Here is a 24,443-nt window from a genome sequence, read left to right as displayed (position 1 = left end):
CTGACTGTCCCTATCCAGCCATCATAGCTGTGTCTACCCTCTGTCTCCATAGGAGCCAAGGCACCTCATGATATTAAAATAATTTTCAATCCATGAACAAGTGAGATTAAATACTGAAGAGTAATTAGTGATTTCCAGAATTAGTTGATATTACTCAAATCAACTGGGGAATGAGTATTGGAAAATAAAAGCCAACTTTTAATAATACAAAATTATTTATTAGTTAAAAAATTATAATTTGTTCATTACACAGAAAGTAAAACGAATATTCCCTACAACAATTTTAACTGTAAGCGTACAAAGTAGGAGTGGCACTATGACTGGGTCTGAATTTCATATTAATGCCTCAACTAGTGTTAGAAAATCGAAAATGGTGACATGTAAACTGCACCTGTGATATTTTGTTAGCAGGTTGCATATTTTAAGTTGTCATCTAGAGGTGGTAAAAAAATAGATGTATGCATGCCATGTTCCAAACTAATGTGATTTCTATTAACTATAGCAGATGTCCCAGTTTGTTTCCCTCCTACAGAAATCACTGCTTGCTGCTGCTGAGGGAGTGAAGTTCACATAGTCTGTGCTGGGGTAAGAAAAACACTCTGAAGCTCTGAAGGTGTCCAAGTGTTCTGCCTCGCAGGACGCACAGCAGCAGACAGAGGCGGTGGCAGAGGAGAAGCAGTTGTACTGGGTGTGTGAGGGCAGGTGAGGGTAGGAGTAGTCTTCCGAGGGGTAGCCACAGTTTCTGGTGTCCAGAGAAGGGGGAGAGGTGTAATTCTCCGGAGTATATGAAGGCAGCTGAGCAGGAGAGTAACTGTCGTCTAAGGAACCAGAGAGAGTGGAGGAATCCGAAGGCCATCCTGGGGTCTAGAGAGATGAAAACCAAGGAACAAAAAGCTTGATAAATTAGACAGAATTAAAAGAACTGAATAGAGTAGATTTAGTAACTCAGAGGAAGAACATTAGGGGGAAAAAAAAAGAAAAGCATAACAAAACACCCAACCCAACCCAAGTCTGCAGAAGTAATTTTATTTGCTGGCTGGCGTGATTTCATGACACCGCATTCTATACTTACCTATTTCTTTCCCAACAATAAATTGCCTTGCTTCACTGGCTTTCTTTGTTATAAGCATACTTTAGAGCGTGCTTTGTTCTTAAACCACAAAATCCCATTGTGCTTCATCACCTGCGCATCAAATCCTGCTGTGTGCCACGATAGAAGCTGCAGGTGGCACCCTGGATGTTCTCCACACCCTTGACTGTGGAGAACAAGGTGAACATACACAGGTAGAACCGAGATCCTCAATGAGCCAGTGTCTGGGAGACTCCAAGACTCGAAACTACTGTTACAGGCGCTAAAGTCTTGACCCCTGCAGAGAAAGGTACTTTCTTCTTCCTCTTAAGCAGGTCCACAATTGTTACTGAGAAAGCCTAACTTGGAAGCTGGAAGAGAAGTGAATGACTGGGGCCCTGTGTGCATATCCTGTGGAGTTAATTTCTTATCCCTTTAAAATTTAGTCAGATACCTACACGGACTTTTGACAAACCAAAAGAAAAAAGTATTTACATTAAAAAACTACTTTCTAAGGTTTAAAAAAAACTATATGAGTATCTAAAAGACATCTTCAACAACTGGTATCTACCAATGGACACCTTATTTCCATTTTAAGTGGTAACACATTTTCAAACATTTGAGGTCCATGAAGAACAGACAATCCAAATGTTTTCAACTATTAGGACTTCATTTTTTTACCAACCATCTCAGACCCAAATGAGTTCTTGTGCCTGTACCAGACCAAAACAACCAGTTAGTAGAGCCAATTCAATGCCAGAATAAAACAAAAAAATCCCTTATCAGATGACAGTTTGTACTGTGTTGAAACAGCCTTAATTCTAATTTCTAGAACTCAAAAATCCAAGGGCCATTGTTTAAATCCGTAATTTCCAATGAGTAGATTTCTGAACTTTACAGTTTAAAGACATTAAACGAGTATTGCCGGGAAACCTCTTTTTATGGCCACACACCAAAAGTACTTGGGCGTAGCCGACTTGGGAAATCATAATTACGTGTGTATCCAAAGGATTTTGCCCTTCAGTGTGTGGCTATTTCTACCTCCATTGAGTTTTAAATGGTTCTTTGCTTGTTTCCTGGATGATTTTCTTGTTGATAGTGTTTTTATGATTTCTCACGAGATGATACAAACTCTCTGCCCCATAGTAAACAATAATAGGTTTTGTAAAGAACAGAGATAAATTACCAGGCTCTGGTTAAAGCAGAAAGGGGCAGGCTGGAAGCTGTCTGGGAAATAGTGTGGAGTACTTTGCATGGAACTGGGCGAAGGGTCCGGGTGTGTCTCTGTCTGAAGGTAGGAATCAAATATCTGGTCGAGGAAGCCTGGATTTTCTTCACAAGAAACACAACTGGAAAATTCTCGGGGTTGGAAATAATTGGGTGTGGAAGGAATTGGTTCAGGCTCAAAATACTGTCCTAGAAGAAAAAGGAAAAGGAGAGATTTTTGTTTAAAAATTGCACTTACAGATTTGAATGGAGTTCTGTTCTTTATTCTGAATACTTACTACCTCTAGGGGGAAAGGGGGCTTAAGAAGTTCGAGAAAAGTAAGCCGGCAGGCAATCTGGATTTTTTAGTTGCCTTAGAGAATTCAAGTCCACTGAAATGAATCTGGTTAATAATGTGGAAACTGGCTGTAAATGCGGCCTGGGCAAAAGAAAACGATGGTGATCCCATTTCTGTCCAACTGTCACAGTCAAGCTCAAACTTCCCCTGTCCACTCTCCTAGACTATAAAGCACCAACACCCCACCCCTATCTGCAGTCCAAGTGATCCTCATCTCTCAGAAGTAACTTGTAGTGTTGTTTGAGACTTTAAGAAAACTTCTGATGCCATGGGAAATAATTCTCTTGATCTAGGGTTAATTGCTTTCCAAAAGTTTTCACACTTACTCAGTAACTTAAATTTTGAGGAGTATTACAAATGGCAATGCATATTACAAATAGAGAAACCAGGAATGTCTACAGATTAGTATTGCTCATTTTATATTACAAAAAGCAAAATGTTTCCTTAGTGAACATGTTACACATGATCATGGAATTAATATGTTAAATAACAAACAAGAATAGTTCTGAAACCCCTCCCTTTTCCATTTCAGTATTAATAGGCCCCATTTCTGATTATTACCCTTAAATGCTCATAGAAGATAGGTTTAGAGTGTGTCCATCAGAGGAACGACAGAACACTGGAGTTTTTGAAGTCTCGAGGCTCCTTTAAGGTTAAGTGGCACATTCAGTGGGGAGCTCCCATAGCACTGGTTTCCTTATATATGACCTCCTTAAACTCTCAGCCGTTGAGTGGCATAGGTAGGAGTGTTTATGTAATAGAGTTATTCGTAATGGGCTGAGAAAACTTACACTTGTTTGAACTGCTTTCTGGGAAGAGAGAAAAGGAGGGGAGGGAATCCCCTGTTGGCTAGAAACTAAGCGAAACAAGAGCAAAGGCATTATTCTAGGACCTCGGGATGTTCTGTATTCCATCTAATAGTACACTAAAAAAGATAACAGGTTTCTGAAAACAGTTCTGATCTTTTAATCAGGTTTAGTTACTTGGAGACAAGGACCTGGAACTAATGTGAGGAACAAGCTCTTGGAGCAGAGTAGGTAGCAGGGAATAGACAGTTCAGAAATGAGGACAAAATGTTGCACTTGTTTCCTTGCTGGGCTTGTATTTGGAGTCACCATGCCTTTTTTCACCTTCTGATTGGTTGGATTCCAATTAAATGGCGGTGCCTATCCTAACCCCTGAATCAAGTACTGAAAGCCTTTCGAGATGGACTTTTGGAAGAGTTTTTGAGGGAATTGTAAGGCTGGCTTTACTGACCTGCAGAAGATGGTGGGACTGGGTCTGAAAGGTGGACACTGTTGCCTCCGGACAGCTGCCAAAGCAAGAAGATGACCACAAAGCAAAGTGAAATAAAAGTTCTTTAAAGGGAAATCTAAGACATTTTGACGTGAGCTGTGTTGCCTTCTGCTTAAGGTAAGCCAGATTCTTTCTTCTGAAAAAAACTCACTGTTGTGAAATACAACCAATGTTATATCTTCTTTGGATTCAACTTTCATTTTTGCTTGGGGATTATTTTCTAATATCTCCCACTTAAATTATACAGGTTGTTAATTTTGATAAAAATTAATTTAAATGATTTTTATATGACATAAATGAACAGTGCAAGAAAACACAGTAAATAGCCTTTCTATTAAACTATTTAATTTAAAATAAATAAGGATTAACATTTATTTAATCCCAACTGTCCGTAACTTAGTCAATCATTTTCCTCAAAAATTTCATATACTATCTGGCAGCTTAATCCTGGATAGCTAAAAATAGTCACATGTTCTTCCTAGCTATGAAATATTAAAATAGAGAATATTTTCTTAAAGTTGTAGTCAGTGAACTGGAGCCTATCTACATTCTAGTTAATGGCTGGGAAATATTTCACCTCTCGGTATGCTTTTTACTACTTTCTATAAAAGTTGCTTTTTTTCACTACGATAGTTAAATACCTGAAGTTTATGAGACTGTTCCTTTTAACTATTCAAAGTAAAGCAGCCTGTGTCTTCCAGTTAAATTGATAATTGTACTAACTGAGTAATTTAGGACTTCTTTTTTTTTTTAGATTTCAGGTGGTGGCTTTAAAGTTTAAAGGGACCAGCCTTGCTCTGAGAATCTGTGCTGGGAAGCAGAGCTCAGCATGCCTCTCTCCTGGTTTACAGGGTATACTCACTCCTGAACACTGAGCCGCTGGGAGCCTGCACAGTCAGCCGCTGCTGAAACAGGAGGTGGTGTTAATTTTGAAAACGATCCATGCTGTAATATCATGAACCAGGAAGTTGGAATCCCTCACCAGTTCTTTATGCAAATATTTGGCTGCAGCTTAAGCTCAAGCCCTTGCAAGGAGTGGGTTTTAAAAACTCGGCTTCAATGTAGAGCTCTGGTTAACCCCCTTCCCCCTCGAATGGTCTGTTTGTAGGCCTCCCCAGGTTATCTCCCTCAGGTATGTTTACAATACCCTACTTGATATTATCTTTCTAGTCATGGGTTCACTTTCTACTTTGCTGCAAGAATACAAAGTCTCCTCTCTCTTACATTTCAAACGGCACAAAAATCCACAATCTACAATTTATAAAAATACATCAAGGCTGTTTAAAAAAAATTAATGGTAAAAAAAAGGGTAAATTATGCCTTTTGATAAGTACTAACTCCAGTTTCTCTTTATCCTAAAGGTAAAAGAGTTGTGTGTGCATGCGTGTATGTGTGTAGGGCTGTTTGTAAATTGATCTGGCCGAAGTAAGTTTTTTAATCAAACTGACAAATCTGGCATACACATGTTTCTCCTGGCATTGAGACCCTAATGTTTGTCTCAATCTATAACTTCCATTCAGGATTGCCTTCTTAAAATTTCAAACTGTGGATTCTACTCTGACTTTATAGCAAATTACGATACATTTCTTCCTGCTTTATATATTTGATAAAGTTAACTCTTTCCTTGGCTTAGCGCTTCCCAGAGGTATCCTTAAAGCACTGAACAAATTGGAGATGATCTCTGTTAAACCAGAAGCAGGCATACACCATGCCCTGTTACCTGCCATCCCTGCCTACTGAGTATACCTCACAGCTCTCCTAGAATCCTAGATCCTTCTGATGGTGCCCAGTGAGAGATTTTACATTTGGCTATCATAACTAAATCAACTCTGTGTTACTCCTCCATGTCTGTGAGGATCTGGGTGGATAAAATCTTCCAGAAAGCAAAGTAGGGCTGGCTTTGCTCTGCATGTTCCTGAAAGGCACTGGCTCAGAAGTACTGCTTGATTATTTCTCAGGGAGGAATTCAGAAAATTCAGATAAGTCAGACTGCTCCAGGGAACAGATACTGGTCAGATACACAAGTGCAATGTTTCAGCCTTGCCTTCCTTCCAGCAGCTAGCTAACAGGGGAACAGTGGCCAAACCAACCTGTAAGAGGCCAAGAGTAATAAAATTGCCATGTACAAGTGGGCAACTGCAGTGCAGGTTGCAGCTGGAGCAGAATTCTACCAGGTACCAAAGCTCCTTAACAAAAGATTACATTTTGTTAGGAACGTCTTGATGATTTTTTTTTGGCACCAGCAGTATTTCGCAGTTCCCTTGCTCCTGGTTTTATTAATTTTATAATAATCTCTGAACTGAAGGGGTTGATGGTTGAGGCTATCAGACTCCTGCTCAGCACAGCTGGATCTGCAGAAAGATGAATTTTAAGAGCCATTGGGTGGGAAGTTTCTTTAAATATTAAGAACAAGAAGATCATAGTCCCACTTTTTGCTCTACCATTAGTGACTGTAAGGCTTTGACCTTTAGACGTAACAGAGGCATACAGATCCCCGATCTACTTACCTCCCCTGGTTGTCATAAGAATTAAAAGAAATAGTGAGCGTGCAAAAGTGCTTTAAAAGAACCACTGGGAAACCCTGTACAAATGGAAGGAAGTTTTATGGTGTTAGCTGAAATTCTACACGTGGAGGTACTGACTTTACATCCAGAAAATGTAAAATTTGTGCTGTACGTGCCATATCACAGCAAGCTCACACCAGAACTCTAAAACTCTGAGCAAAGGGTGTGAATGAACATTACTGAAGAGCTGGCTTTCAATCCCTGGTTGTACTTTTATTTTAGCTGCTTTTTGGAAATAATAATAATGATAGTTAACATGTATTGAGCACTTTCTAAGTGGAAAGCACTCTTCTAAGTGCTTATGTGCAGTGACTCATTTAATCTTCACAAAATCCCATTATCTCCAGTTTAAAGATGAGGAAACTGAGACTGAGTAACTTGCTCGAGGCTTCACGCCATGGAGGAGCTGAGGTCTGAACCCAGTCCATTGGTTCTAAAACTTGTGTTGATCACCCCTACCGCATCTGCCTCTTCCCGAAAAGGCCCAGTTTCATGAAGTCGGGCATTGCACACAAACAGCACTGGACACAAAAACTGTTGTGCGACAGATGCCAGTAAGCTGGAGACAGGACCAGTCTTACCACTGGCAATATGGGCTCTGTCCTTCATATCCGACATTCACACTCAAACCAACCCAAAGGCAACTGTGTGATCAAGGGCTCTCGGCAATGAATTGCCCTCTCTTGGAGGATAACCCCACCTAGTTTATTTGGTTCTGCTGCTGCCCTGAGCACTCTTGGTAGTACTTTCTGCTTTAGGATGTACATAAAATGGCAGGGTACCCTTATGACTGCCCAGATCAATCGCATGATAACTTGGAACTGCTCAAGGCTTCATTACATCTTAAGGAGGTTCTGTATTTCAAGCTGTCTCCTCTGAGACTACACGGCCCCTTTCGGCTGGGAAATTTCAGTGCCTGGTGATTTACAGATCAATGACCTCAGAGGCTGGGTTCCAGAAGAATGAGGTGGCGGGGAATGCTCCACGGAGATTCTCTCCTTGAAGGGCTCCCTAAAAGGAAGTTTCTGGGAGAGATTTTCTTTGCGTATGTGAGGGCACGTACACTGTCTTCCTACAAAATAACAACCTACTTACCTACTGGCTGCTTCTCTCCCTGTATTGGACCAACATGCTCTTATACTCAACTATGATCAGTGAGGGATGGGCTCCCCCAAATCTTGAGCTCCACAACATGCCCCAGCTGTTCTCTGTTGTTTTCTGTGGTGAACTGGGATGAAGGTGGGCACAGACGTTTTAAGAACAGCTATGGAAGGCCAGGCCTGGGGATGGTGACTGGGGCCTAGGGTGGCCTCCTACACCTTCCCAGACACAGGGCTGAATGAAGCTGAACACGAGTTGGGAAGAAGTGAAGGGTGTATGCTTACGGTTCCCCCCGAGGCTGCCTGGTGTGCCCTTCTCTGCTGCAGCAGCTCCTTCACTGTGATCTTCACCCGGACACCTTGATACACCTTAGGTTTTGCTGGGGAAAGGCAACCGAGTCAGTGGTCAAGTGTGAGGTTTGGGTGTCAGGCTGGGGTGTGGGGGGGTTCTTTATAAACTATGGCACCTGAGGCCAGATCTCTAGGTCTGGAGAATGCAAAGAGAACGCTAAAAGACAGATGGGAAAGAAACTCAAATTTCTCAAACTCGAAAGGATGAAGAGATACCGTGGGCAGGTTTCAGGGCCCCAGTGGAAACAGAACCTATGGAAATCTGTGGGGCTCCCTGCCCCAGGCTGAGCCCTATCCCTAGGCCAATAGCACAGGTTTTTCTGCTCAGGAATGTGGAGACCAGTCTAGGGGAGCTCACCCCTTGGCTAAGTTAGGGGAACCTAGGGTTCTGGTCTGGGAGAGGATGGAGACCTCCCCCAGACCAGAAGCTGAGGAGGGGCTGGGCGTCGCCGCAGCTGACATAGCCCACCCCACTCCCACGCCAGTGGAAGTTCTGAGTCCCTTCCTTCTCCGCCAGGGCAGACGTGGCTTCTGGGGAGCCTCTGACCTCTACGTGCCCTTGGCCTGGAAGCCAGCCCTGGGGCAAGCAGCCGGCAGGTGGGTTTGGCCAGCCTTGTCCTTGGATCGGTGAGGGACTCGCCAGACTGACCCCAGTAAAGGGACCAGGCCCGAGAACTCCCTCCCTCTCGTCTTTTTCTTCTGCCTTCCCTCCCTCACCCCCTTTCTCGCCTTTCCTGCTCTCCATCTTTTCCTCCTCCCTCCTTAGTCTCCGCTCCCGCTCGCTCCTCTTCCCGTCTCTCCCCACCCCCTCCCTTTCTGGGGCAGGCATTTCTCCGCGGCGCCCGAAGACTCCGAGTCGAGTCCGCGAAGCGCGAGCTGGGGAAGGCGTGCGGTGCGGCTGAGCGGCGCACTCGGCCCGGAGGCCGCCCTCCGGAAGGGGCCGCCTCTGGGGCTGGCGGGGCCGGGCCTGGGTGCCTGGCTCGCGGGAGAGGCCGAGCGCGCCCTAGGGGTCGTTGGGGAGGGCGTCCTGCGCGCCGGGAGCGGGGACAGCCGCAGCCCCGGGCGGGCCCCGCGGAGCCGCGGTGAGTAGGTCGGGCCGGGCGGGCGTTTGCGGGCGGGGGTGGCCGCGGGATCCCAGGAGCGACTCCGGCCCTGACGTCGACCCTGGAGTGAGCGCGGGAGAGCCGCGCGGGGAGGGGCGGGCCGCGCGATCAGCCGGGGCGCCCGGCGACAGGGCCGGGCCGCCAGCGCCTCGCCTGGTCACTGCGGAGACCGCAGCAGGACAGCTGGGAGCCCCCCGGGCCGGGTCCTGGGAGCTAGGGTTCTCCCCGGGAAAGGAGGTCGCGGTGTTCGTCGCCCAGACCCAAGGAATCCCGCGTCTGGCCCGCAGGGCCTGGGCGCCGCGCCCTGTCCGCGGTCCAGCGTCTCCCTGCGACTTCCTCGCCGCGTCCGCGTCCCCGCGGACAGCGGGTGCTGCCCGGGGTCCGCACAGGGACCGCCACGGCTCAGCTCTGCGCGGGCCGGCTCAACCGGCTTGAGTCCCACGCTCACCGTGAGCCTCTAGCTCCCGCCGCCGCTGCTGGGCGCACAAAGTCCGCGCCGGGAAGTCCAAGGGTCACAACTATGACCAAGTGAAAGGACCGGTGGTGGACCGGGGTACGCGGACGCCACAGCGGCCAACTGGACCTGTGGGCCTCTGCCCTCGGGACCAGGCGTGGAGTGGGAGCGGCCACAGCGTGGCCCGTGCCCTCTCCGGATCCCGGGCTCCTACTTGCATGCCCTGACTTTGTGCCTCTCTGTTCCATGCAGGAAAAGCCGTGGAAATACACCCGGATCAAAACGCCCCTTACCCTCGTGACCCTACCCCAGGACAAGAAGCCGAGTTACCCGACATCGTGGTCAGCAGAAGCTGGGTTGGTGGCTGGATGCTGCAGCTGCAGGGGCTCAGCGCCTAGGAGGGCTCCTGTGCAGGGGGAGAGGCAGAGATGCAACATTTTTAAAGTTTCACAAAGCATCCAGCTGCACCCAGGTTCCTGGAGCAGGAGACAAACAGAATTAATGTTTTATACCTTCGGGTATAGGTTTGAGTTTTTTCCCCCTCATGCCAAGTATTTAAAACCTCTAGAAACCCATGATTTGACAATCAATGATTGCGCGATACTTTCAATTTGAATATTCAAAGGCTTAACAAAATGGACTATCTTCTGCAGAAATCCTGCACACAGGCACCCCACAGAGAGTCCACAGAAACAGGGGGTGAGACCCCTTTGGGGCCTGGCCCTTGCTTTTATTGTATTTTGAGCATTTTGCCCACCTTCCCACAGACAGAGCCGGAGTCCTCAAAGATGCTCTGTATTTCTGCCTCAAAGGCAGCTCTGGGAGCCTTGAGTGACTTAGGGTGCCCTTCATGACCACCTGAGCCAGGCTGGCCGGGCTGACTGATTTCCATCTCTTCAGTCTCTGTTTTAAGAGAAAATCTCAGGTTTTGGGGAGTGAACATGGCAGCCAGTAGGTCTGGCCTGGCAAGGAGTCACTCTGGGCCCAGATTGCAGGCTGGAGGCCTGCAGAGGCCTCAGCTCTGCGCCTCATCTCCTTCTGGCCCCGCCTGGCCACGTGCTGGCTTCCCTCTCCTTTCTTCCGCTCTTTGTGCCCCAGACACTGGGGTTTCAGTACAGAATGCCTGCCTGTTAAGACCCTTTGCTCCTCCCCACAGAGCTGGGGATGCCTGTGGGGCTTCACCTTCTGGAGAGTTTCTGAGGCTGGTGTTTTTTTCACTATGAAGTTCCCTTTTTTCTCCTCTTTATCCCTCTAGAGCCATTCCTGCCTTTTTGCTGCAGGAGCGTGTGTTGAGAGAAATGATAAGCTTGGCTTCTGCTCATTCTAGCTGAAAGGTTATGGATTTGTGTCAGGCCTTCACACTTTGGGTGAGAGGTGGGAGGGATATGAAGTCAACTGCTTCATTGGTCCAGGCCTAAGCCCCTCACAAATGACCAGGGATTGTGCTGGGTTAAGTTCTCCAACCACTTGCTGTACCTCTTCTGTGTGATTTGGAAGCTGAGAAGACAGGAGTGGTCCAGAGAGGGAGTGGGTGCCAGGCCAAATCCTCTCCTGGCCCCCAAGAGAGGGCAGGGTGGGGCTACCTTCCCAGATAAGCCAAGACATTTCCATGTTGCCAGGACAGGCAATGGTTATAGGCCTCTGTTCTTTGTTCTCTGAATTCTCTGAAATGCAAAAGGTGGAGTTGAGCCCCTCAGGCCACCAGAAAAATACCCGAATGCCCTGGAATGTGTTGGATGCAGGAAGGAGCACACACAAATGGAAGAAAGGGGCTCTAAGAGTGACAAGACACCAGGGTCTGTGATGGATCAGAGTTGCTTGGCAACTGAAGTTGTGTCTCTGGGGGAGGGAATCAGGGCTGGGAACACTTGAGATGGCACCTGGCAGTAGGTGTGGTGTGTGTTTGTCCCCAGCCCAGCTGGAATCTGTCAGCTTCTGGAGCCTCTTTCTCCAAAGGCACTGAGCCTGTGTCCTGAGTTTCCCTGATGTACTCAGGACCAGACTCATGAGGAGGCGAAGGACACTGGGAGTTCAGAGAGCCCCTATTTCTTTCTCCCTGTCCTGCTATGTGTGGGCACGGCCCCCTTCTGAAGGAACAGTGAGCAAAGCAGCGTAGAATTAGGGACAGTCTCTTGTCCTCATAACTTCTTCCATAACTTCTTTTCTCTTTTGTCCTCCTTTTTGTTTTATACTTATTTTTTGGTTTGCTTTAAAAAAATCTTCCTCTATGGCCTTTGTGTTTATTTTTTTCTGAGTTTCTTTCTTTTTGTCTCTCTTCTTGTCATTGCTTTCTATTTCCTACCTACATTGCTGTTTTTCTCCCTGGCTCTCTGTGTGTGTCTGTTTTCCCATGTTCTGGGGTGCTGTCTCATTTTTTCAGGCTTAGTCTCCTTCCTAACCTCTCCTTTCAGTGGAAGTGGACAGGGATGACAGGAGGCCATTGAGCGCCCTTGGCAACGTCATCGAAATTGGTGCTGATGATTGGCTGACCTTTGGAGAAGGCAGGCAGGGCTGAGTGAGAGGTGAGCTCCTTGGAAGTCACGGGCTCTGTAGAGACAGCAAAGACCTCTTTGTCCCTTCCTCCAGAAGCCTCTGCCCAAAGAAGGACAGCAGTTCTGGGGGCTTCTGCGTTGGCCCCTGCTGCTGGGATGGATGTTCCAGTGCTGTTGCTAGCCAGCAACTTCAGAAAACTGGGTTTCCTTAGGCCTGAGCCCTGATTTGAGAAAGAAGCCCCCCAGTTTTTAGCTCAACAATAAGGAGTTTCGTTGCCACTGTTTCTATAATTGCAGAACCCCAGCACAGGTATTTAAGAGACACACGCCACACCTGCGGGGGTGAGGGAGGGTTCTTCTTAAATTGGGTCCTGTGAACCCTCCTTGTGGGGCTGTGTGTGTCACAAGGCCTGGAACAACCGGCTCAGCACTGAGGCCCCATGGAGTTGGATGTTCCTCATAGACTTTTTAGAGTTTTTCCTTATTGAGTGTTTATTGCATGTCAGGCACTGTATGGTATAGCCTCCCCATGTCACAGATGAGGAAACAGGCTCAGAGGGCTGAGCGGCATGACCAAGATTACTGAGCACACACATGGCAGGATTGGGAGTCAAACTTTGATAAATCAGATGCTAAACCCTTACTCTTAATTAACATTGTTGTCTTCCTGATCTTTTATAGCAGAGGCTTTCAAACTTTTCGGACTTCAAACCACACTAGGAAATTCATTTTACATGTTCACGTACTATATCTATAACAATATTTATATATTTACAAAACAAACTTTTCATGGAACAATGTACACCTATGCATAAGAGATATCCTGAAAATTTCTATTCCATCTTTTCCATCTCATTCTATTCATGAAAACATCTATGTTGATTCGGAGTCGCTAATATAATTTAATGACCCACCAGTGCGTTGTGACTGACATTGGAAAATATTGCCTGTGAGACATGCAAACCCACTTGTCAGAGCTGTGCTCGTGGACAGTGTGTCCTGTCTGCTCTACTGTCGGGGTGTGTGGGGAGGCTGGGGCAGTGCAGATACTGACTGGAGAGTGGTCTGTAAACACTGGGGTCACCGGAACCCCGAGAAGAGGCTGACTGGAGGGGAGGGGAAGTTGCTAATTAGGCTTATGACAGTTTGTGCGTCTCAGACTGGAAACTCTTCTTTCTTGCTGGGGTCATGGTCACCTTCAAGGTGTCTGCCCTGAGGTCCTGATCATCTCTTTCGGGTTTTTAATAAAAGACTGAAAAAAATGTTGTGGGTTTTAACAGGCTCACTTGCTTCAAAATATAACATAGGATCCAGATGTTTGGATGTTGGAAGGGATCTTTGAGGGACTGAGACAGACTTGGAGTGTTTTTCCAACATCCCTGCCGGTCGTTGTCCGGCCCAGGCTCCCTCTGCCACTTGGCTGAGCTGCCAGCCCACAGAGGAAGTGGGAGCTCACCGTGTGTCAGGCCGCCTGTTCCACTATTGGACTGTTTTAAATATAATTGGCTGAGACAAAATCCAATGCGGTGTATTAGCTGAGCACCATCTATGTACCAGGCCTGGTGCCAAGCACCAGAAATACAGACTGATAGTCATGCTTTCTGTCATCAACTGCTTGGTGAGTAACATGGAATACCTGTTGTCCCATGTCCACACCACTGCTCCTTCATTACAGGTCTGTTTAGCTCATTCATTTGTTCATTCATTCATTCATTCATTCAACAAGCATATACTGATGATCTGCTCTGACCAGGCAGAGGACTAAGCCTGAAGAAGGTATCATGTCCCCTTCCACCCCCACTGCAAACCTTCTCTTTTTAAGGTTCACCATCTGTAATTTCTCTAGTTCTTCATATGTTATAGTATTTCAAATCTCTGAGCCACGGATCTCAGAAACCCTTTAGTTGGTCCTTGGCCTTCTTAAAGTCCTGTAGCACCAGCATAATGGGAATAGAATACATTTTTTTAAAAGTTTTAAACCGAATATTTTAACTGAAATTTTTTGGCAGGCTTTTGTATGCAAATGACACTGCAGAACATTATATTTAGGAGACGTTATTAAATTAGACACACATGACACATGAATATGAAAAGACTTTCAGTAGAAGAAAAAGAGGGAGTTTATTCCCTCCAAATTTGACTGTGGCTCTAAATTCTCTTCATTAATGCAAAGTTCTTTTGTCATTCTGACTGTGGGACACTGTTACCAAACCTTGTGGGAAATATCAAGTTCCAAAAACATGGAGGAAACAAGTATTTACTGGGTCCAATGTGAATGTTTGGTCCATATGAAAATGACCAGGAAGACTATTAGATGAAGGTTATTTAATGATTTCTGGTAAGTCAGTCTCCTCCCATAAAATATATCCAAAGTTTTTACATTAAGAGACTTCCATGGGGAATGAGCATTTGATAGTTTATCATTTAAATTAGGAAGATACCATCAGATTCTGCTTGAAAAGTTCATCTTTTACTTAAGACATTTTTTTAACATCTTTATTGGAGTATAATTGCTTTACAATGGTGTGTTAGTTTCTGCTTTATAACAAAATGAATCAGTTATACATATACATATGTCCCTGTATCTCTTCCCTCTTGCATCTCCCTCCCTCCCACCCTCCCAAGACATTTTTATTATGCAACATTTGAGACATACAAAAACATAAAGATTACTGTGATAAAAGCCTGTGAATATATTATCAGTGTTAAGAAATAAGTGATATTTCATTTATGATTAAATTAATTTATTAAGCCCTAAACTTTTAGATTATCCACTCAAGATATTTGGTTAAGAGAGAAGGTTAGCAGGGATGGCTATCAATTTTCCCAATTTGAAAAGCTAATTCTTAGGTACTATTTGATTTGTCCACATTTTCTTCCTTTTGGAACTTGTAAATTTTTTTTTTTCACTCTCTTTTCCTTTTGGCTTGTAATATACTGACAATGACATTACATATTGCAAACCCACACATTTATCAGAGATTATGATTAGAGGACACTTTTATAGCAAAGATCAAATATAACATGGTGTCATCATTTACAAATAATTATAGAAGATTTTCTTATTATTTATTTAACCTGATCTTTAGGGATTCTAATTCCTGATCTATTTATCATATGTGTTTTTATCACACCAGAGATAATACCAAACACTGAATAACTTTTATTTATAAGAATTCTTAGCAATATTTATAGTCTACATAGATACGAAATGAATAAACATTTTTCTATGCTACTTCAAAGGTTCAGTAATTTTCCTTCTTAAAGACATTTAAAAATATGAAATCAGTCGTCTTAAATGTATTACCACTACAACTCAATAGCCAGTACTGTCATGATTTGCAAAGAGTATGACTAAGTTAAATCCTAAGCATGGTGAGGACTTTCTTATACATCAGAATTGTCACCCGTAGTGTTGAGGTCTAAGTTGTTACTCATCTTTGTGGTATAATTTTCCCTCAACTTAACAGAGATTTACTGAGCACCTACAACTTGCTGGACACTAAGCCAGGTGCTGAGGACACAGAACTGTCCTTCCCTTGATGAGTTTAGTTAGAGAATCCTCTTTAGCCAGAGTGTGCGATTTTGCACTTAACCTCTCGAGAGTCAGTAGTTATCAAATATGGTGTGTAAGATGAACAGTGTAATATTGTTTTGAACAGTGAGGATACCTTAGACAGAACCTCATGATCGAACATAAAGAAAGAGTATAATTTTGATGTGTGGTTGGTAGAATGACTGTAACGTAATGTGACTTAAACCTTGGACGTCAATTGTTGTTTCAGTTCTTTAAATATACCTGATGTTTTATTTCTTGTGAATGTATTATTTAGATTTACATATTAAAAATGGATCACAGAGGTACTAGTAATTCCTTTATATACGTTTATATTTACGTGTATGTAGATATATATGTATGTATGTAAATATATATTTTACTATTGGGATTAGTAATTCTTTTCCCTTTGTGGAATTTTCTGTACAGTGCTCTAGTACTGAAGTCTTCCCCTTGCCATCATATTGTATTATTAACTGAGCTGTAGCAAGTCATAACGCTGATTTAAAAGCAATTATTAAGTAAATGAGGTAAAGCTGTGGTTTTCTTCTCTCTTTCTTTGGGGTTTGTATAACATTGTAAGAGAAGTACAAACAGTTTCAACTACATACTATAGTATCTGTTTTTAGCGATGTATGGGGGGATTGCCTATATTTTAGCTTTTACATGGGAAAATTTTGCTTTCCACTTTTTTTGGACATTATCCTCTAGGGAGATTTCTTAGCTTGAATTTGACATCACCATCTCTGCTTACTTTAAATCTTAAGGGACCTGAAAGAAATGGTGTTTTGAACCTGAACACTTAAATTTTCTCTGGCTTCCCCAGGAAAGCTGTGAGTCTGGGAAGAGCAGGTTTGAGAAGGAGAGGGAGAGGAGAACATGTATAATCTTTATGTTGGCATTCTGCATTATTACATAAAGGTGCAGTTAGTCCCTGGCATGTGGTAGGAAATAGAGAGTACTTGAATGGGAAATGGGACAGGGAAATATAATTCATTTTCCTAGCATAAGTTTATATCTTGGTTTCACTTTTTACAAAGTATTGTAAATTCCCAGAACAATAAAACAGAACCAAATTAAAATATATGCAATATAGCAACACTATCAAGCTAAATAGAATTCTTAAAAGTCATTTACCATTTGGAAATTATTAGCACCATTCCCCACTCCACTTGATCCTTTAGACTAGAGAACTGAAACGGATACTAGACAGAGTATGGGCCTGTGTGTGTCTCCTTTTTTATAAATTAAATTTGCCAAACACTATGAAAGGGCTTGGATGCTCTGAGAAGAATGTAGACACCACTGGTCACTGAGCTCTACTTATCTGAGAGCCAGTGAATCCTCAGGTTGTGAGAAGAGGAACATAATAGGTGAATAGACAATAGCAAACTAAGAGAAATAAGCATGCCTAACGTTTAGTGTTATAATTAAACCAAAGTTAAAGTTATAGGAATACATATTTATGACTTACACATAAACTTATGATTATTGTGTTATATGCTACTTAGTAACAAATGGTAAGCAGTAGATGACTGTAATTATTATAAAATTTATACAACCAATCTAGAAAAGTGACTTTGAGATCCTTCCTTGTGAAGACCCTGCATCTACAGGGAGGGCCAGATCTCTTCCTTCTGATGTGGGGCCTGCCGTCCAGGTATGAGTGAGGCTGGATGACAGATGGCTCTACCGAAGATGCTGGCAACCAGGACTAAGGTCTCCAGTCTCAGCAGACTTGAGAAGGGCAGCTCTCTCCCATGGTAGAAGCTGTCCCCTTCCACTGAAGAGCAAATATTGAGCAAAGTAAAGATCAGGTTGTGAAAAGGAGTGGTGGGAGGGAAGGAGTAGGCAGGGGACCCGGGAGAGTGCAGCCCAACAGCTATGGACCACGAATGCTCCTTTGTTTGTTTCTCCAGGGATGCTGTCCCAGGAGGGGGATGAAGGTTGTGAGGTAAAAGAAGGCTCCTATTCAAGTATTTCTTTGAGAACTCCACAAATTATGTGTGTGTTTGCTCAACCAGAATATATACCCTTGAAGGCCTAGACAAGGAGGAATATCAATTATTCACTTCTAAATGTGAATTAATATCTGTACTTTCTAGACTCCTACCTAGACCATGGAACCCTGTCACAGAGGATGCGATGGAGACTGTATTGAGGGGCTTTGGACCCCCAGGAGATGGAGGGAAAAAGCACTGCATCAGGAGAGACCCGATGGGTCAGAAAAATGTGGTGAAGAGAATAAAGAAAGGAAGGTGGTAGGAAGACAAGAAGAAGATTGTGGGTGTGACCTGTGAGCCTTGACTCACACTTTACAAAGTTAAAGTGTGTGCAAGGTGTTTATGATGGGCTTGGCCTGCAGAGAGGCACACTGCTTGGTGGGGATTACTATGGGAATTTAATTGCCAAAGAAGTCCACACCAGTCAGACTTACATGAGATAGACTGATGCTTCAAATGTCAGTTTCTTCATTTATACATAGTAAGAGCTATATATTTCTGACCGGTGAGCCATCAACAAGGTCTTTCTTCAAAGGTCATGTTGTCAAAGGACCTGACAACATGTCCTTCTCCAAAGACCCTTTGCTTCTTGGTGTTCTGTAGTCTTGTTTCTTGCCGACAGCCCGGGACTGCTCTCTGTGTTTTCCTTACAATGCATGCATTCTTATTTGATCGTAGAATGTCCATTTTGCTAATGCATTCTGATAACTGTCAGTTTATTCCATCAGAGAGACAATGTCTAGCTTAATTAAGGCTATCATTGATCAAAGAAAGTCTTTGGTCTGTGTTGTTTTTTGGATTAGCCTGATTTTTGGACATCCTGGGCTTTAGTGCAGAGTCAAAACCATGTTATTTATGAAGCCATAGTGTCCTGACCTCATTTTAATGACAATAAAGCATTTACATGTGGTGTCACATTTGTTACCTGCAAGTTATTGTTATTTGCAAGTCACCGTAAGGGGATAAATGCATATAATGCTTCACACTTTATAAAGTCACATGATATAAAATGAGTTTTGTTTTATGCACCCTAATCTATATTATATCCTATGCATTCTCTTTTATTGAAGAACACACATAGTTCATAATTAAGAAAAACTGGAGGGAAATCGGTATGTTTTATGATCTGCATGAAGTTTTTAATGTAATTTAAGAAAAAAAACTATCAGTGCTAAAAATGATACTTCAAAGATAACAAAACATTCAGAACATAATGGGTTACTAAATTCCCCCAGAGACCCCTGTGTCAGGCTGTCTAAGTAGAATATGGTCCCTGACACACTGAATTCACGTTGTGGTGTGTTTCAGTGGGGTTATAGGGGGAGGATCACAAGTGAATGCCATCATCATCTATTAACAAAGGGTGGCACCATGGCTTATCCTGAAAATCCGGTTCTGAAGGAGCCGCCACACCACGACAGTCTGCGAATACAGACACTGACTTAAAGAAAAGCACAGAAGTCCTCTGGCATCCTCAGTAAGCTCGGCGGCACTCATATGCCCCCCATGCCAGGCTTCCATCTTCTTTGGTCCACGGAGAAGGGTCCTGGAGGACAGAGGTGTCTGCCCCCTCGTCCGGGGAGAAGGGCCCCACCTTGGGTAGTGGGTCATTGGACATTGTCATGAAAGAGGTGAAGGGGTAGGGGGATGGGGTTGGGTACCCCTGCATGTGGTACAGATCCTCCAGTGTGTGCAGAGAGTAGGACTGAACCCCCGCTAGGGGGGCCGCCCAACCGGAGCTCCTGTGCTGGGCAGTGCTCCCCGACTCTAGCTGGGAGAGGCAGCCTGTGCTGGGCGCCAAGCTCTGCAGGGCATCGGCCGGCATGGGGTCTGGTTGGCCGAGGCCTTCGGGCACCATCTGCTCCCATGAGTCCCTCTGAGGACGATGGAAAGATCACTGGGGTTAGTCATTAGGTGATGGTCTGACGTGGGCAGATTTCCTTCCCAACATAGGGTGCTGCTGGCCCATGTCTTCCAAAGCAGACTAGGTGTCCTCCCTCTGCTGTCCAAAGCCTCCCTATCAGGCAGCTCTCCCCTCTGGTGTTTGACATCAGCAGTGGGAGTTTTAGTTCCTTTCTTACTCTAGAATTAGATTGTGTGTGTGTGTGTGTGTGTGTGTGTGTGTGTGTGTGTGTGTAGAGAGAGAGAGTCCTTTCCCCAGAAAACATTAAATGTGAAGATAATAAAATGAACATTTTGACAGCATTTCATCATTTACTCCTGGAAGGAGTAGACCCTAAGCTACACAGTGGGCTTCTGAGAGGGCTAGGAAGGCTACCTGCCCTCAGTGAGCAAGGGGGTAGAGCCTCATAGGCTTGGAGCTGGAAAGATTTGGCTTCAGTTCATGGCTGGGCCACTTACTACCTTCCTGATTCTGAGTATTTCACTTTGTGCATCTGTAAGATAGGGCTTTAATAACTATACCCTGAGTTGTTGCAAGTATTAAATGAACAAGTGCACATAAAAGTTCCTGGCTGTAGTAGATACTCAATAATGTTAATTCCTACTCTCCCACAGCCTGTTTTGTCTAAAATCCCATCTCCAGAGATTCACGACTTTGTGGTTGAGGGCTTTACAGTATAAGAAATTTACTAGTATTCATTCATCTTTATGAACTCATCTCTGGAAGGACTGCGAGAGAACAAGGTTCTAGAGGGTAGAAATGTCGTGGGAGAGGGGAGGCAGGGAGGGGGAGGGCGAGAGGAGTCCTGATGCGCCTGCCCTGGCTGACAGCCTCGCTGTCTGCGAGGTAACTTCAGTGCTCTTTCCTTATGCACGGGAGGAATAACGAGGAAACATCTGGCACAATCGGTAGAGTATTAAAATGGATATATATCCTGTTTTATCAGTCGTCCCCGCCCAAATCCCTAGATAGAGCTTCCTGCCGCGTGGCTGGCACGGATCTTTGAGGAGGGTTCCATGGGCGTGGATCCTGGCATCTCCCGGGGCGGCGCAGAGCAGCCTCCCGGGGGTCTCCGGGGCCAGCAGACCTGGTTGCTAAGCACATAGGCTGGCCAGGGCCGCGGGAGCCCCGACGTTAGTGACCCCCTAAACTAAGCCTCTGCATACTCACCAGCACGAAGTGTGCAGGCTCGCTGGGGAAGGGCAGCGGCAGGAGCTGTGGCAGGGGTGAGGCGCTGATTAGGGAGTCGCTGTTGGGGGTCAGGGCCGTGGGGCGGTGGTCCCCGTAGAGCTCCGGGAAGTAGGAGTCCAGGTGGGCCGGGTGGCCCTGCCCTGCCGAGGACTCGCAGGCAATGTCCTTCGCCACAGTTCGGGTGCAAGCATCGTTTGCGAACTGTTTACTGTTGTGGAAGTCCGAGTCGGTTAGGAGGGATCTCCTGACACCATAGTAACCTGACATCACCGGTGAGCCTGTTGCCAAGGGGAAAACAAACGGGCAAAAGTTGTTTCCTTGGAGGAAGTCAAGGCATCTCTGTTGCAACCAGGTCTCTCCACGTGTGAAATGGTATTTCCAACGCAGGCCTGACGCCAAGGCCAACATTTAAATAGATAAATGTCTTGAAAGGCATTAAATATAGCGGCATTACCTCTTTTAACTGGTCCAGCCCAAATAATTCATACATTTAAAGTTCGCTCTGCCTTTGGGGATAAGTTCACTTTAGATGGAGCCGTAACTGTTCAGTGTCTCTCACTTCTTGTGCACCTTCAATGTGCCAGGTGCTGTGCTAGGCGCTGTGCTTATTCTGTCCCTTTGGGCTTAAGGAGATAGAATAAGAAGCCCTTGGCATTTACATTTCATCTAATGAAGTATCTTTTTCACAGCTTCTGAGCTCTGTCCCCATAGATACAGGACCGTTTGCAAGAGGCTGCTTCTGGGACATGTTATGTGAGACTCAGCATCTCTAGATAAGGTGAGACAATAACCCCGCCCCAAATCAGAGGCAGGCAGTACTCTTCTTCTAATTTTTTTGTACGCTGGCCGTGACTTGCACCTATTAGGCACCAGAAACGGCTGCTTGCTTTGCTTCTGTGAAGCAAAGTTAGAGGACCACAAAAAATTTTCTCTGGCTTTGATGAGTCTGGTGTTATTTGCTGCCCTCTTGTGGCCACGTTGAGTCTCTCACTCAGCTCACCTGGGCACTGCAAGCGAGAGAAGGGAATGCGTGGCACAGAAAGCTCCCCTTGGTGGAAACCTGGAGAGGCTGAAACTGAGAAGAATCTCATTTAAGGTAAGGCCAGTGAAATAGTCCCAGAGGAGAAGAGATGTGTTTGCTAAAGACTTTCTGATCTCGTAGCTCAGTTGTAGCAGGAAACCCTTCATCACTTAGAACGTGGTCAGGAGCATAGACTCAAGGGCTGTAAAACTGATTTTTTTTTTTTCCAGCTGGTGGTGGGTGTGATCCAATTAGCTAAGACCTACTCCCTCAGGTTACAAAGAGGCTGAGCTGGGAGGATGATGCGGGTGCTTGTCTTTGTCACCTTTCCCAAACACAGTGGACCGCTTCTGAGCTTTGTCCCTGCCCACCCTGCCCACTCTTCCACAGGGAGAGAAGACAGACTCATCAAGACCTTCCTTCTTATTACACTGACTCAGTCATACATGACTCTCCAGACACAGCACTTTGGCCCCTGCCACCTGATGTGGCACTTCGTGTCATGCTCGATACTCTCTCTCCTGAGTTACAGCCCTCTTTCCAATCCATCTGCAAGCTCCATGGGGGCAGAGCTTAGGTCCCACACATTTTCTGTAAACCCAGTCATATAATACTGTGTTCAACAATTACATGTGAATTTATTCATTCATTCAGAGGAAATCAAAATTCCCTGTAGAAACTTAAAGCACAATTCCACTCACTCCACTTTCATCTTAAATTCTATAGCCCCAAACTTCTAATCTGCTCATGAATTTGAAAGCTGCAGTTAGAGGTTTCATCGTAAGCATAATTCTCCGAAAAAACATCTGTGCAAGTGAAAATTAATACCAATAAATAAGGTTTCGTTTCATGCCAGGAATTTATATCCACAGTAGTGGTTAAGGCTGAGAACAGAATGAAGAATAAGTAAACAAGGCTTCCAGGATCTCATGTCTGTATTTCCAATTTCCAAATAAAAAAATACAGAGAAAAAAACCCTTTGCTTTTTAAGCATGTATTTTTCTCCCTAAAAAGAGGAAGAATAATTCTAGATGATAACAGAGGCTGCAGAAATTTTCTTCTGTAGAATGGAGCAGATACAACCAGATTCCAGGGACAATAAATATGATTGGGAAACACAGCATAGAGACATTCAGATATGTGGGATCGTCTCCTGCTCTTACCCCTTTCCCTTTTCCAGCTCTGAAGATTACCAAAATTAGTGAGAAACCGTATGCCCTTCTGAGTTTGGGATCTGGAAGGAACATGTGTGTGTGTGTGTGTGTGTGTGTGTGTGTGTGTGTGTGTGTGTATGTGTCTACGTGTGTATACACACACATATGAGAGTGCCCCAAATTATTATTAAGAATTCTCCTATTCCATCCCAACAGGAGTACTTAATGAGACATATGTATTAAAATGAATGTAAGATGCTTAACTAAGTGCCTGGCATATAGAAAGCACCAATAAATAATTGTTATTCCACCTGCCCTCAGGTCTTTCTCTTTCTGTTCTGAAGCATGTGCATAATCTATCAGACCACAGTGCCAGAATCTTAAACATTTTAAAACTGTATCAAGGGCTTAATTGATATTGCTTTTGCCCAATAAACTTATGCTGGACGGAATGCGTTCCAAATTCAGGAATGAGGTCTGCTTTCCCTGATATTACATTTTAAAAATAAATGTTTTAAAGCTTCAAAATTTTGCAAGTGCTGTAAGGCAGCTATGAAAGAATGGAAGCCTAAATGCCTGATTTTGCTCAAAAGAGAAGGAATTGCCCCTTGAACTGCAATACTCACCTGGCATCGGGCCAAACGGAGGCTGAGTAGAGCTGACACTGCCCTGGAAGACAGAGGGGGCACAAGTGTTTTCTTCTTTAGTTGCAAGTTTGAACTTAAAAAAAGTTTAGGAATACGTTCTACAAGCTTTATTTTCTGCTACTAAGAAACATTTTAGGAGAGGTTAGCTTAGGGGAGGGTCAAATGAGAGTTAAGAACACAATACCAGAAAACAAACAAGGGACAGAGAGAAACCAACGTTTTAGATTCTGATAAACTTGCCAAAAAGCACAGTTTAGATGAAATAATTTATCTTTTTTTTTTTTTTTACTGTTTGTGTTAATATCCTTCATCAAATAGATATCAAAGATTTATATAAATACATGCACACACGAATATGTTTGTATTTGGTTTTAACATTGAATGGCCACTTTTTAAGCTGTCTGCCTCCATGTTGAATGGAAGTTTCACTAAGGGTAGAGACCTTGACTGTGACTTGTTCTCAGTGTCTGGAACAGAGTGTGATCCACCATAGACACAATAAAAATATGTGGAATAAAAATAGGCGTCAAAGATCCTGCAGGTTAGTGAGCATAGGAGGCTGAGGGATATTGTCGGTTGAACTATGTCCCCTGAAAAGATATATTGAAGTCCTAATTACCAGAACCTGTGAATGTGAACTTATTTGGAGATAGAAGGTTTGAAGATGAAACTAGTTAAATTAAAATGAGTTCGTCCTGGAGGATTGTGGGCCCTAAATCCAATATGATTGTTGTCCTTATAAGAAGAGGAGAGAGACACACAGAGACACACACACAGAGGGGAGAAGGCAGTCTGAAGAAAGAGGCAGAAATCTGAGAGCTACAACTTCAAGCTAAGGAACACTAAGGTTTGCCAGTAACCACAAGAAGCTAGGAAGAGGCAAAGAAATATGCTCTCCTAAAGCCTTCTGAGGGAGCCTGGCCCTCCGACAACTTGATTTTGGACTTCTAGTCTCCAGATTTGTGAGACGGTACA

General features: G+C 44.4%; 2 protein-coding genes across 2 annotated transcripts in view; both read right to left on the bottom strand.

The window, feature by feature from the left end:
- Nucleotides 1–205: 205 nt before the first annotated feature.
- On the bottom strand, nucleotides 206–11,964 carry POU2AF3 (POU class 2 homeobox associating factor 3). The gene is made up of 8 exons (XM_060304355.2): nucleotides 11,901–11,964; nucleotides 10,259–10,404; nucleotides 9,832–9,977; nucleotides 8,750–9,108; nucleotides 7,879–7,973; nucleotides 3,891–3,945; nucleotides 2,256–2,485; nucleotides 206–864 (listed from the first exon to the last, which is right to left on the bottom strand). The coding sequence occupies exons 1-8, from the start codon at nucleotides 11,962–11,964 to the stop codon at nucleotides 493–495; spliced, it is 1,467 nt and encodes a 488-aa protein (XP_060160338.1). The 3' UTR covers nucleotides 206–492.
- A 7,062-nt stretch (nucleotides 11,965–19,026) lies between these two features.
- The window catches only part of POU2AF2 (POU class 2 homeobox associating factor 2), a 35,878-nt gene continuing 30,461 nt past the window's right edge, over nucleotides 19,027–24,443 (bottom strand). The window contains exons 4-6 of the mRNA XM_060304354.1: nucleotides 23,448–23,490; nucleotides 20,626–20,924; nucleotides 19,027–19,428 (exon numbers count right to left, since the gene is read on the bottom strand). Coding sequence (XP_060160337.1) covers nucleotides 19,027–19,428; nucleotides 20,626–20,924; nucleotides 23,448–23,490 — 744 coding nt within the window. The remainder of the gene's footprint in view (nucleotides 19,429–20,625; nucleotides 20,925–23,447; nucleotides 23,491–24,443) is intronic.

This window comes from Globicephala melas, chromosome 8 (assembly GCF_963455315.2).
Source record: "Globicephala melas chromosome 8, mGloMel1.2, whole genome shotgun sequence".
Lineage (NCBI taxonomy): Eukaryota > Metazoa > Chordata > Mammalia > Artiodactyla > Delphinidae > Globicephala > Globicephala melas.
This window is presented reverse-complemented; position numbering and strand designations above follow the sequence as displayed.